General features: G+C 40.5%; 3 protein-coding genes across 8 annotated transcripts in view; 2 read left to right on the forward strand and 1 right to left on the reverse strand.

Moving 5' to 3' along the window:
- Window positions 1-57: 57 nt before the first annotated feature.
- LOC111646410 (tripartite motif-containing protein 16-like) lies at window positions 58-5,041 on the forward strand. Of its 5 annotated transcripts, XM_023395883.2 has the most exons (3): window positions 58-1,933; window positions 4,186-4,192; window positions 4,876-5,041. In XM_023395883.2, the coding sequence occupies exons 1-3, from the start codon at window positions 475-477 to the stop codon at window positions 5,039-5,041; spliced, it is 1,632 nt and encodes a 543-aa protein (XP_023251651.2). In that variant the 5' UTR covers window positions 58-474. The 5 variants fall into 5 exon arrangements, with proteins under 5 accessions (XP_023251651.2, XP_087027092.1, XP_087027091.1 ...); XM_087170966.1 differs by lacking the exon at window positions 4,186-4,192 and having other exon boundaries at window positions 58-1,770; window positions 4,658-5,041; XM_087170965.1 differs by lacking the exon at window positions 4,186-4,192 and having other exon boundaries at window positions 58-1,708; window positions 4,557-5,041.
- Window positions 5,042-6,085: 1,044 nt separating this feature from the next.
- On the reverse strand, window positions 6,086-10,392 carry LOC111646381 (uncharacterized). The gene is made up of 2 exons (XM_087170962.1): window positions 10,292-10,392; window positions 6,086-9,855 (listed from the first exon to the last, which is right to left on the reverse strand). Exon 2 carries the CDS (start codon window positions 9,681-9,683, stop codon window positions 7,824-7,826), a length of 1,860 nt encoding a protein of 619 aa, XP_087027088.1. The 5' UTR covers window positions 9,684-9,855; window positions 10,292-10,392; the 3' UTR covers window positions 6,086-7,823.
- A 1,836-nt stretch (window positions 10,393-12,228) lies between these two features.
- The window catches only part of LOC111646401 (tripartite motif-containing protein 16-like), a 3,223-nt gene continuing 2,605 nt past the window's right edge, over window positions 12,229-12,846 (forward strand). Inside the window, exon 1 of one of the 2 annotated variants that reach the window (XM_087170958.1) lies at window positions 12,229-12,640. In XM_087170958.1, coding sequence (XP_087027084.1) covers window positions 12,539-12,640 — 102 coding nt within the window. In that variant the 5' untranslated portion in view covers window positions 12,229-12,538. Of the gene's footprint in view, window positions 12,836-12,846 lie in introns of both variants that reach the window. The other variant, XM_087170959.1, reaches the window with a different exon arrangement.

The raw sequence follows: 12,846 nt of genomic DNA on the forward strand, positions 1-12,846 counted from the left end.
ATCAGTGAAAGTGGGATGAGAATTGACATCACAGTTCAAGTCACAAACTCTCACTCAGTTACCAAGGTAATTTAAACTCAACATCTAAATAATCCAAATCAGTAAAGTGACAACAGCAAGAATACAACAAGCAGTTTTCACTTCAGTCAGTCTGGAGAGCTGCATCTTTATTGGTCATATTCTGAACTTTATGTTGTACAAAGGGTTAAACACACAGTATCAAACCACTTCCTGTAATGCCCCTCCCTCTTCTTCCTGCTCTCAAACACAGTCAGCTCCACTCTGTTCATGCATTTCCTTGTTCCCTCCCCTTCAGATCTACAGTTTGAAGATGGGTGGAACCAACATGTGGTGAAGTGCGAGAGCTGACAGGCCCCGTTCACTGCAGAGACACATGTTGTTGAGATCAGAGCTCAAACTAGTTTCAGTTCTGAGGAAGTGAAACTCAGACAGTCGTTGTCACTGAGAGCTGAAATGGCGCAGAAAGGAGATCAGCTGGAAATCTTGTCTTGTTCCATCTGTCTGGATTTACTGAAGGATCCGGTGACTATTCCCTGTGGACACAGCTACTGCATAAACTGTATTAAAAGCTTCTGGGATGAAGAGGATGAGAAGAGAATCCACAGCTGCCCTCAGTGTAGGCAGACCTTCACACCGAGGCCTGTCCTGGGGAAAAACACCATGTTAGCAGCTTTAGTGGAGCAGCTGAAGAAGACTGGACTCCAAGCTGCTGCTGCTGATCACTGCTATGCTGGACCTGAAGACGTGGCCTGTGATGTCTGCACTGGGAGGAAACTGAAAGCTGTTAAATCCTGTCTGGTTTGTCTGGCCTCTTACTGCGAGAATCACCTGCAGCCTCATTATGAAGCAGCTCCATTAAAGAAACACAAGCTGGTGGAGCCCTCCGAGAAGCTCCAGGAGAACATCTGCTCTCGTCACGATGAGGTGATGAATATGTTCTGCCGCACTGATCAGCAGTGTATCTGTTATCTCTGCTCTGTGGAGGAACATAAAGGCCACGACACAGTCTCAGCTGCAGCAGAAAGGACTGAGAGGCAGAGAGAGCTCCAGCTGAGGCGACAGGAGATCCAGCAGAGAATCCAGGACAGAGAGAAAGATGTGAAGCTGCTTCAACAGGAGGGGGAGGCTATCAATGGCTCTGCTGATAAAGTTGTGGAGGACAGTGAGAAGATCTTCACTGAGCTGATCCGTCTCATGGAGAAAAGACGCTCTGATGTGAAGCAGCAGATCAGATCCCAGCAGGAAACTGAAGCCGGTCGAGTCAAAGAGCTTCAGGAGAAGCTGGAGCAGGAGATCGCTGAGCTGAAGAGGAAAGACGCTGAGCTGAAGAGGAAAGACGCTGAGCTGAAGCAGCTCTCACACACAGAGGATCACAGCCACTTTCTACGCAACTACCCCTCACTGTCACAACTCAGTGAATCTACAGACTCATCCAGCATCAATATCTTTCCTCTGAGATACTTTGAGGAGGTGACAGCAGCTCTGTCAGAGCTCAGAGAGAAACTACAGGACGTTCTGACAGAGACATGGACAAACATCTCACTGACAGTGACTGAAGTGGATGTTTTACTGTCACAACCAGAGCCCAGGACCAGAGGTGGATTATTAAAATATTCACAGGAAATCACACTGGATACAAACACAGCTTTAACATGGCTGTTATTATTTAAGGGAAACCAAAAAGTAAAATTTATGTTCAAACAACAGTCTTATCCTGATCATCCAGACAGATTCACTTCATATTGTCAGGTCCTGAGTAGAGAGAGTCTGACTGGATGTTGTTACTGGGAGGTGGAGAGGAGAGGAAGAGGAGTTTGTGTAGCAGTCTCATACAAGAATATCAGCAGAGCAGGGGAGGAAAGTTTATTTGGAAACAATGACAGATCTTGGGCATTATATTGTGATCAAAACAGTTTTTCATTTAGGTTCAACAGCATCAAAACTCCAGTCTCAGGTCCTCAGTCCTCCAGAGTAGGAGTGTACCTGGATCACACAGCAGGTGTTCTGTCCTTCTACAGCGTCTCTGAAACCATGACTCTCCTCCACAGGGTCCAGACCACATTCACTCAGCCTCTCTATGCTGGACTTCGGGTTTATAATAGAGGAACCACAGCAGAGTTGTGTAAAGTGAAATAGAGTGAGTTAAAATGTGTATATTAGGGGGCGTTGTGTGGCATTGTGGTCTAAGCAGGCGCCCCATGTGTAGAGGCTACAGTCCTCGCTGCAGTAGGCCCCGGTTCGGACGACCTGCTGCATGTCATTCCCCCTCTCTCTGCCACCCAATTTCCTGTCTCTCTACTGTCCTGTCCATTAAAGGCACAAAAAGCCCCAAAAAATAACTTAAAAAAAATGTGTATTTTAGCCTCTCAATGTATTTTGTGCCTTTGTGTTTGTTGCTGAGAGTCATTGTCAGCACTTTGACCTCTTCTCTCTTGTGGTGTCGATGTAGGAGTGACTTTAGGCCGAGCTGGAGCCATGGAGGATATCACTGCTCATGATGATGGTAGTTTCACCTGAACTCACATTTCTCCACATGAGAACACAAACTTCTCTGAGCTCTGAGTGTTTGTTGGATGTTTGTGTTAATGTGTTTGTCTGTTGTTGTTTGGGTCTGAACAGAGAAATCACCGGACCTTCCTTTATCACAGATGTTTTGTTCTCACTGTGTCAGACAGAAATCTATAATTACATTTACATTGAAGTGTTTGTCAGAACAAATGTTGTCGTTGTTCATATCCACTCACAATAAGGTCTATGAAGTTTAATCAAAGTGTCATTATCATAATAATCAATGAGGAGATGATTCATTATTTTCTTTTCCCTCTCTGAGATTCATGTGAAACAAACTGATTGTGTGGATGAAGTGAATCTGTTCATGAAATCACTGAACAAGAGTCATTGAACAGACTTTACTGATTCAGTGTGTGAACAAACTGAAGCTTCACGTCATGAATAAAGTTGATTTTCATCAACAATCAATCAAATGTTTCTTTCTGTCTTCACTCCAGGATCTGACTCAAAGCTGACGGAGAACATGTCAAACTGATATGATAGCAGCTGCAGCTAATGCTCACTTTGCAGATTCGTATTAATGATATGAAATATAATCAATAATTAATTATAATGTATTATTAGAGGTGAGATAAGGTTCATCTAAGTCATTAAAATGAGTCCCATCTTCACAAGCTGCAACATTAAAGTGTTGTTTACACATTAATACATCAATAATCAGAATCCAGTCATATGATTGACATTATTCTGTCATTTACTTTTGATACTTTATGTGTGTTTTCATGTTAATACTTTTAGACTTTATCTTAAAGAAAATGTTGACTGCAGGACTTTTACTTGTATCAGAGTATTTCAACTCTGTGTTTTCATGTCTTTGACTTAAATAAAGACCTGAGTAAAAAAACATTAACTACTGACAGACATTTCTTATTAGGAAAAAGTTTGAGAGACTCAGAGAAACATTCAGTTTCAATTAGCAACAGCTGAGAAGACAGGGTTGAGGTCATGAAATCTCCTTGATCAAATAAAAAGCTTAACAATACTTAATAATCTTTTTTATCTTATTCAAAGTGATAATATTTTTCACTATCTGCAATTAAATTTTATTAAGTACAAATAAAGTGTTTCATTATTATTATTATTATTAAATCATGTTCAGTCTTGTTAGTGAATAAATCAGTAGAATTGACAGTTTCTCTTTTCTGACATCAGTCGTTCCACTCTATTTAAAGAACTGGATCACTTCTTAGCTAAAACCATATTTATATCTAAATACAACTGAAGCTCGTCCTGTCTCTAGTTTGATAAATATATTTGTTTGCATCACGATTGTTTGTCTCATTGACAAATGAACAACCAACAGCAAAGAGGTCGACACCTGCATCAGAGGGATCAGTTCTCCGGTCAAATGGTTTTAGTGATGCAGTGATTTTAAGAAAGTTTACAGTGATTTCGTCGGCATGACAACCTGGACTATACTGTACTGAGCTTACTGGTTTATGAGACTGAGGCCCACCCACTGGTGGTAGGATGGCAGCAGGTACAGAGCCTGAGTTTGTAAAAGAATAAGAAGCTAACTGAAAGTTAAATTATAAAAATACGTTTGAAGATTAGATTTGAAAGTCTGAATGGAGTCAGACAGTCTGATATCAGCAGGGAGGTTGTTCCAGAGCAGAGGGGCCCGAGAGGAAAGGGCTCTGCAGCCAGCAGACGTTTCTTTAACTCTGGGAACAGACAGGAGCCCTAAATGATCAAGTGCAGAAGCAGCTGGTCTGGTTCATCCACATCCTTCTGGATTCAGAGTTACAACAAACAACTTCCTGATTCAACCATGTGTGTTTAAATCATTCTGGATTTGAACTGTTTCCTAACAAATGTGTTAATATGGTTTGGTTTTTTTTTGTATGTCAGAAAAATATTCTGCAACATTTTTATTTTCTCGTTCAAATTGAGTTTGATTTCTCCCAGGACCAGAGGTGGATTATTAAAATATTCACAGGAAATCACACTGGATCCAAACACAGCTTTCACATGGCTGTTATTATCTGAGGGAAACAGAAAAGTAACATGGAGTCAACAACAGTCTTATCCTCGTCATCCAGAAAGATTCACTTCACATCCTCAGGTCCTGAGTAGAGAGAGTCTGACTGGACATTGTTACTGGGAGGTGGAGAGGAGAAGAGGAGTTTGTGTAGCAGTCTCATACAAGAATATCAGCAGAGCAGAGAGGGAAAGTTTATTTGGATATAATGACAAATTTTGGGCATTATATTGTGATCAAAACACTTTTTCATTTAGGTTCAACAGCATCAAAATTCCAGTCTCAGGTCCTCGGTCCTCCAGAATAGGAGTGTACCTGGATCACACAGCAGGTGTTCTGTCCTTCTACAGCGTCTCTGAAACCATGACTCTCCTCCACAGAGTCCAGACCACATTCACTCAGCCTCTCTATGCTGGACTTCGGCTTTTTTATAGAAACGCCACAGCGGAGTTGTGTAAAGTGAAATAGAGAGAAGTGAGTAAAAATGTGAATTTTGGATCCTCAATGTTTTTTGTGTCTTTGTGTTTGTTGTTGAGAGTCATTCTCAGCACTTTTTTTATTAAAACACATGACCATAAAATGTTTTTCCATACCCATCAATAGTTTATGTGTCAGTAGTAAGTATCTATGTCACCTTTGGTTTTTTTTCCGAAGATAAAAAGGTTAGGAACACAATCAAAAATCAAAATTCTGACAGCTCTGTGTAAAAGGCAGCTTATATTGAACAATGTAAACTGGTTGCAATTGTGTAATTTCTTTAAACATTTATGTATATACCAGTGGCGGCTGCTGGTCTTATAAGGAGGGGAAGCTTATTTTCGGCCTACATCATAAAATGTGTCCGTTTATTTATATGTAAATTCGCAGAGTGACAGAAGAGAGTCGCCACACACAACGCTAGTCGTTTTTAACGAAGACAAAGTCGCTGAGGATCAGTAACGTCTCCAGATCAACTCCGAACAACGGAATGAAAAACTTGAAAACTGCTCCGGTGGATGCTTATACTTCAAGATCGCTGATTTGCTCATTTCGCTGTCAATCAAAAAGGGACTCAGCCTCAGACATATCATCCAATCAACATGCAGCGTCCGGGCCAGCCCACTGTCCCATAGACCCCCAGAGACGCTGAGCATCCGATGGGCGGGACAAAGCCCAGCATTTATCCAATGACCGTCTAGTTTAGCTGCAGTGGAACAACCCACTCTCTGCTTCCCCAGTGACGTCAGGAGACGCTCGGCGTCTACACTGTGTAAAGCTCTGTGGCGCTGCGGGGAGGAAGGAGAAGAAGTCGTGTCGGTTACCTGTGATAAGGAGCTGATTCTGAACAAAAGATGAACGTGTTCTAGCGCATATTTAGTCAATGAAATGTTCACACAACAGGACATATTTGACCACTTATTTTGTTGACATTTTAGGGGAAGCTGAGCTTCCCTTGCAGTCTTAGAGAAATCGCCACTGGTATATACTTAATTCAGAAACAAAATATGCAAAACACATAAAATCTATGGCAACTGCAGGGTACAAAATAATTTAATTGTAACAGTTACTATGGTATAACAAATACCATCAAATTGCCAGAGTTTAACTGGCTTTAATATTAGAGGTGTTTTGGAAACTGCTTAAATATCATCACTAAAAAACACAGAAAACACTTTAGATGAGTGTATAGACTTATATATATATATCTATATATATATTGTACAATATAGAGGACTGTTCACTTACACTTACACGGATCAGCAGAGATTCCCAATGAACAACAGTGAGCTCTCTTTTTATATCAGTCAAGAGACCTGTTCTGATAGTATCTCATGATAGACATATAACCGGCATCCTCAGCCTTTATCAGACCAATGGAGTACAACAATGCCACAAAGAAAACACTAACACATACCACAGAACACCTGACCATACAGGACTATAATAACTAGTAATAACATGAAACCAATACCAGAAACATTACAAACTCATAAAACAAAAAAAAATTACATACTTCCACATTACATAGAATGAATTCCTAGCATCAATAAAAACGATAACTCATGGTTACATGAAATTAGATAATACTCACATAGCACACCTATATAATACTGTTATGTCATGCACATATGTGTAAAGAACTGTGTGAAAATATAAGGATGTTATGTAAGATATGCAATGTTATTTTCATAGTTGCATTCACTTCCACCGTTGTCAGCTATCTACTTTGACACAGAACATTATAAAGTCTTCACAGCTGGAGAACCAATACAGTGAGTTTCAAGAGGCGTAAAGCTGCAGAGTTGTTGTTGATTGACTGTGAATTAATCATTTCATCATTGGTAACAGCACTTTCACTTATATTAGATATTTTATTCAACATCATGGTCTTACCTTGGTTTTCACTGATCTCGGTATGTTCTCGGTCTTGCTGGGTAGCAGTATAAACCCTGTATCAGAATCTGTCTCGTCTTGGGTTGGGTTAGAATCTATCTCACTGTCTTGGCCCTCGCTTATATTAGAATGAGTCTCAGTCTCATCTTGGTCTCGGTCGGTATCCAGCTTCTGATCCTCATCTTGGTACATACCAATCAGAACTGGGCTCAGTCTTGACTTGGTGGTTATCAGTGTCTGTCTTGTTGGCCTGGGTTGGAAAAAATGGATTCTCTGATTCGTAGCTATCTTCATTTCAATAATCTGATATCGATTCATAAAATCCAGAGACCGATCTTTTTCATATATTCCCTTTACAGTCTGTGGATGTGTGAAGCTGTAACCCTGTTAGTCTCACATGACCACACTTCTCATGCAGTGAGATCTGGCCATGTGAGAGGCAAAAAAATGGTAGATGCGGCTCCACTAAAGGCACCAGCAAGTCTAAAGGTAGATATATGGTTGCATGTCAGATTTAAAAACTATGAAGACAGAGCTAGACAAAAGCAAAGCCATTAGCAAGATGTGCAAGAAGAAGAAGAAGACTGTAGCCAGTGCACCGGGCTACTTTAGTGAATGCACATTACTTACCTACCTATTACTTCTTCAGATGTGTGTATAAACTGTAGGTCATGTAAAAAGTGCATTAATGTAAGCGCTTTGGAGTCCATTCTTAATGATAACGTTAATCCTTTAAATAATGTGTCAGGTCAGGGTAACAATTTACAGCAATAGTTTTCTGAGAATCTCATTCATATCCAAGAAAAATTAGTATTGAAACTGAAATATCTCTAACTGAATCCATGTTGAATTGAATTGAAACAAAATGGGAATCGCATCAAATCAGGACCTTGTCTTGGTTGTCATTGTTCTTTGTTTGGCCTTGATTGAAACCCTGGGAGTCAGTTGTTGGACTCTGCAGCAGTTTTTCTCCTCTCTCTACTTTAGCCATGTAGTCAGCTTTTTCTCTCATGTCTATCAGGGACTGAACTCGTTGCTTCCAGCCTGGTTTGGCTTCATATTTCTCTCCCTCAATGAGCATGTCGATGTACTCTGGAGTGGAGAGAGGGTTTGGCTTAAGTGCTATCTCTTTAAGTCTGTTCAGACACTGGGCAGATCTCTCCATTAGTGTCACCACCTCAGCCTTTACAAGATCATATTCCAGCCTCAGTTTGTCGATCAGTGCCTGCACAGGCATTTTAGCCTCTGTGGCTTTAAGGTACTTTTTTTGCAGCTCTTTTACTGTTTTTTTTTCTTTCACTTCCTTGTACTCCCATTTGTACTTCTGATTATAATGTACACTAAAAACACATTTTCTTGGGCACTGGGTGCAGTATCCATCCGCCATTACACTACAGTCTATTTTATTTGCATCATTTGCAATGCTACAATCATCGTGGCAGGTAAAATGACACTGCTGACAGTTGGTGAGGTAAAATCCAGTATCAGAAATATCCACTTGAAAAGGCTTTGAGACACTGACTTCAAACTCAAAGTTCTTATTTCTGCTGATCTCTGCCTCATGTTCTTTAAGTTGTTCAGCTGTCTCTTTTATCTCCTCTAGCTTGGCTAAACCATCTTTAACCTGCTTCTTCAAATTCTCAACCGAAATCTCAAGCTGCTTTCTTTCTCTGAGGACCTCCTTTGTCAATGTCAAACTTTTGGTGTCTACTTTATTTAAAGCAACAAAAAACCTCTGCATGCTTCTTGTCCCCATGTTCCAAAACATCTGATCAAAGCCTCCATCTTCATCATCTTCCCCACTCATGCTCTCTGCTGCAGATGATTTGTTTTGTGCAAACAACGCTGAATTATTGAACTTAAAGTGATCTGGCAGTCCGTCTTTTGTTTTAGGACATGGGACACCTGAAGCATTGATCGCCTCGAGAACTTGTGGACGTTTGCCATCTGCAAATGTCACCAGAACCCTGATGTTTTCTGCCACATCTTTGCCAAAGATTGAGAGAACTGAATCAAACACATATTTCTGTGTTGGTGTGAGTCGTGCTAAAGAAGCCTGAGCGACGAAACACACAGCGTCAATCTCACTGACTCCAAGCTCAGTGGAGAAGAGATTACGCAGCTGCTCTACGATCATCCTGTCTCTTTCTATGCCTCTTGTATCTCCAAAGCCTGGAGTGTCAACAAGAGTGAGTGTGTACTCTATCTTAAAGCCCTCCTGATGGTTGATTCTATATGCTGTGACTTCAGAAGTCTGGCTTTCAGCTTGTGACTTCGACTGACCCTCGTCAACTAACTTAAACCGATATGGATCCTCCCATTCAACACCAAGAATGTAATTGATCATCCCATTGATAAGAGTTGATTTGCCAGCACCAGTTGCTCCAAGAACCATTATGGTGCGATTACCTTTAGTGGATTCTTTTCCAAAGCTGAAACATTTACACCCCTCCACATTGATGCTTTCTTCTATCAGGGGAATTTTATAAACAGGGAGAGGCCCTGTCTCATGTTTCAGCTTTGTGCTTCTTTCTTTAACAGCATCAGCAAGCCGTTTACTGCACTCTGGCTCCTCTGAATTATAGTTATTTTGTTGTAAATTAACAGGATGTGAATCAGCAAAATTTGTGGTTGGCTTTGTTTCTTCAGGAACTTTTGATTTTGATTTTGATTTTGAAAAGACTGATCTAACTAACTTGCAAGCTGAGCGAAATCCAGATGCTATTCTAGATATCATTATGATGAAGGCAAGTAATTTGTGATCACAATATCAAAGTACAAATCAGTTGGTACCAGCTGTCTTCTTGGGAGGTTTATCTGATGAGCAGTCTTTGTGGTCAGAGAAGTTCATCCATCTTGATGTGAGTGTTGCTTCTGTTATTGTGAAGTAAGTGCTCTCTGGTCTGAATCTGCATATAAAAAAAAACACATTTGTAGAGACCATGATAGTACCACTATGTTATTATTGCTTGTAATAATCGTGCAACAGCTGAACTGGTGGTGGATGATAAAATAGACTTTGTCCATTAAATTTTTCCATAGATAACACCAGGTGATCCTTAGAGGATTTGTTTTCACTGTAATGGACATAAAATTATTTTGGTTGAGTCATCAGTACAAACAGTTGGACTGAAAAATTCTGCTTCATTTGTAAAACATGAACAAGTTGACTTCTCTCAGGGACAGGTCAAGAATGTTTCTCAGAGAGCATCACACTGTTGACCTTAGTCAGATTAAAGCAAAATTAGCAGCCATGGTGCAGAGTTGAGTTCCTGGTTGTAGGAGCTAAGCAGTCTAGGTAAAAACACTTAAGTATTAAACTGCTGGAGATGAATTACAACAAACCTCTGTTGGCTCTTTTCCGCCCCTGTTGTCCAGTGTAGGATCCAAGAGCTGTTGTGTTTGCAAAGTGCTGCTCGAGAGTTAAATCATTATCTCCAAATCCTAAAATACAAAAAGAATAAAGTGCCTATAAAAACAGAGCTATGTTTATGATTCAGAAATTCTATTTATTTGGATCACTATGATCCACATTTCCACATTTATCATTTACCTTAGCTTAGGCAATGAAGAGGAGCACGTCACTGTTGGACTTCATTTTCCAACGCCCTACGTTCCTTGATGTCTTCTAATGTAATGTAAACAGCAGAAAGTGGCAGATCAGATTTTCTTTTATTTATTTGTAAGTTACACCTTCATTAAAAGACAGGAATGTACCCAGTAATGAGCAAGCATGTATTTAAATGAAAAAAAATGAGCCAGTTTCAGTTTCAGTTTGAGTAAGGCAGTTCATGGAAAAAGCAGTGCAAACTGTCAGCTATTTCATCACACAATAAAAGTTATGATTCTTTATATATTAGGAATCAACTATATTGGTCAGAATGTAAAAAACAAAAATCAAGAAACCGAGAGTTGAGTTCCAATTAGAGTAAAAGACTATAAAAACATATATAATTTCAATACTAATGCAATCATGCAGCTTTGTTAATGCCTCTATCATCATCACATTAACACTAAAACAACAGACAGACAGAGTTAAATCAACAGCTCAGTGTATTCAGCAACTTACCTCTGATCACGGATGGAGGGAGAGTTCTGTCTCAGTTTACTCTGCCGCTCCTTTATATACAGTCCACACAGGCACACAGACAGACCCTTGGGTGAGGCTCTCTTGCCACTCTGCAAACCTGAAAGTGAAAGTAAAATTTGCAGAATTTTCCACACTTCTTTTGATAACTTACAGCTTTCCTGCAGCAATGAAAGTAAATGAAGCCTTTAAAGTTAATGGAAACAATTCAAATGTTTGTTGATAACTTACAAACCCTCTGTCTGTACAAAGGCAGTGTTAGAACAAACTTTGTTACTGCACCCTCTGATACATTATTAGGACAACACTGGACTGCAGAATTCTGTCAGAATACAGCGAGATAATGAGCCAAAACATCGGAGAAAAGGAACCAGACGGTGGCCTCAAATGATGAAGACCAGCACAGTCTCCAGATTTCAGGTGTTGTGAAAATTTTGACCAGTAGAGCATTTTTATTTTCAGACTATATTTAAATAAAATGTTACTCGATGTAAGCAGGACAAGTCTACAGTCTGTACATAAGATAAGAAGACAAACCAGCTTAATGACTTCAATACGTAAGACACTTTTTATCTCAACCATCCACACACACAAATTGTGAAAGTCATTCTGCAGGTCACATGATTTCTATGAAATCGTCCTGATTCTCCTCTGTGCCTCCTCCTGCTAATGAATAATCATCTGAGGGTGTTCCTTCCTCGAGAGGATATAAAGCCTGACACTAAAGTTCTGCATCAGAGGATCACACATCACTGTAAGTACACTAATGCTCTTTTTGATTATGTATTGCATACACCGGTTTCGCTGTGTAATCTTAGTTCTGCAGTTTCGTCCCATAAATCCTCCTTTAAACACACAGTCTGTAACTTTTTCCTCTCAGGGTCTCTCAATCAAATCAGTAACAACAGACAGCATTGGGTGACGTCATGAAATAGCGTGGGATTATGTGAGTCCCGTCCTGTGTCCACTTCTCAGCTAAAACCATATTTATATCTAAATACAACTGAAGCTCGCCTTGTCTCTAGTTTGATAAATATATTTGTTTGTATCATGATTGTTTGTGTCCCCGACACATGAACAACCAACAGCAAAGAGGTCGACACCTGCATCAGAGGGATCAGTTCTCTACACCCTGATTGTGACTTTGTGCTGTTGTTATTTGTGTATGGTGAGTCAGTCTGGAAAGCTGCATCTTAATTGGTCATATTCTGAACTTTATGTTGTACAAAGGTTAAACACACAGTATCACACAATGAGTCAAAGCCTGATGCCCCTCCCTCTTCTTCCTGCTCTCAAACACAGTCAGCTCCACTCTGTTCATGTGTTTCCTTGTTCCCTCCCCTTCAGATCTACAGTTTGAAGATGGGTGGAACCAACATGTGGTGAAGTGCGAGAGCTGACAGGCCCCGTTCACTGCAGAGACACATGTTGTTGAGATCAGAGCTCAAACTAGTTTCAGTTCTGAGGAAGTGAAACTCAGACAGTCGTTGTCACCGAGAGCTGAAATGGCGCAGAAAGGAGATCAGCTGGACCGGGAGACCTTCTCTTGTTCCATCTGTCTGGATCTACTGAAGGATCCGGTGACTCTTCCCTGTGGACACAGCTACTGCATGAACTGTATTAAAAGCTTCTGGGATGAAGAGGATGAGAAGAGAATCCACAGCTGCCCTCAGTGTAGGCAGACCTTCACACCGAGGCCTGTCCTGGTGAAAAACACCATGTTAGCAGCTTTAGTGGAGCAGCTGAAGAAGACTGGACTCCAAGCTGCTGCTGCTGATCACTGCTATGCTGGACCTGAAGACGTGGCCTGTGA

The sequence above is a fragment of the Seriola lalandi genome, unplaced genomic scaffold (genome assembly GCF_002814215.2).
Source record: "Seriola lalandi dorsalis isolate HSWRI2012SDOR001 ecotype SW California unplaced genomic scaffold, Sedor1 jcf7180002054970, whole genome shotgun sequence".
In the NCBI taxonomy this organism is placed as follows: Eukaryota; Metazoa; Chordata; class Actinopteri; order Carangiformes; family Carangidae; genus Seriola; species Seriola lalandi.

Bases quoted from the DNA above. Each gene is read 5' to 3' on its own strand.
- LOC111646381 (XM_087170962.1), bottom strand. From the start codon at position 9,683: ATGATATCTAGAATAGCATCTGGATTTCGCTCAGCTTGCAAGTTAGTT.
- LOC111646410 (XM_087170965.1), top strand. From the start codon at position 475: ATGGCGCAGAAAGGAGATCAGCTGGAAATCTTGTCTTGTTCCATCTGT. The intron at 1,709-4,556 runs AATTTATGTTCA...ATCCAAACACAG, and splicing joins TAAGGGAAACCAAAAAGTAA to CTTTCACATGGCTGTTATTA.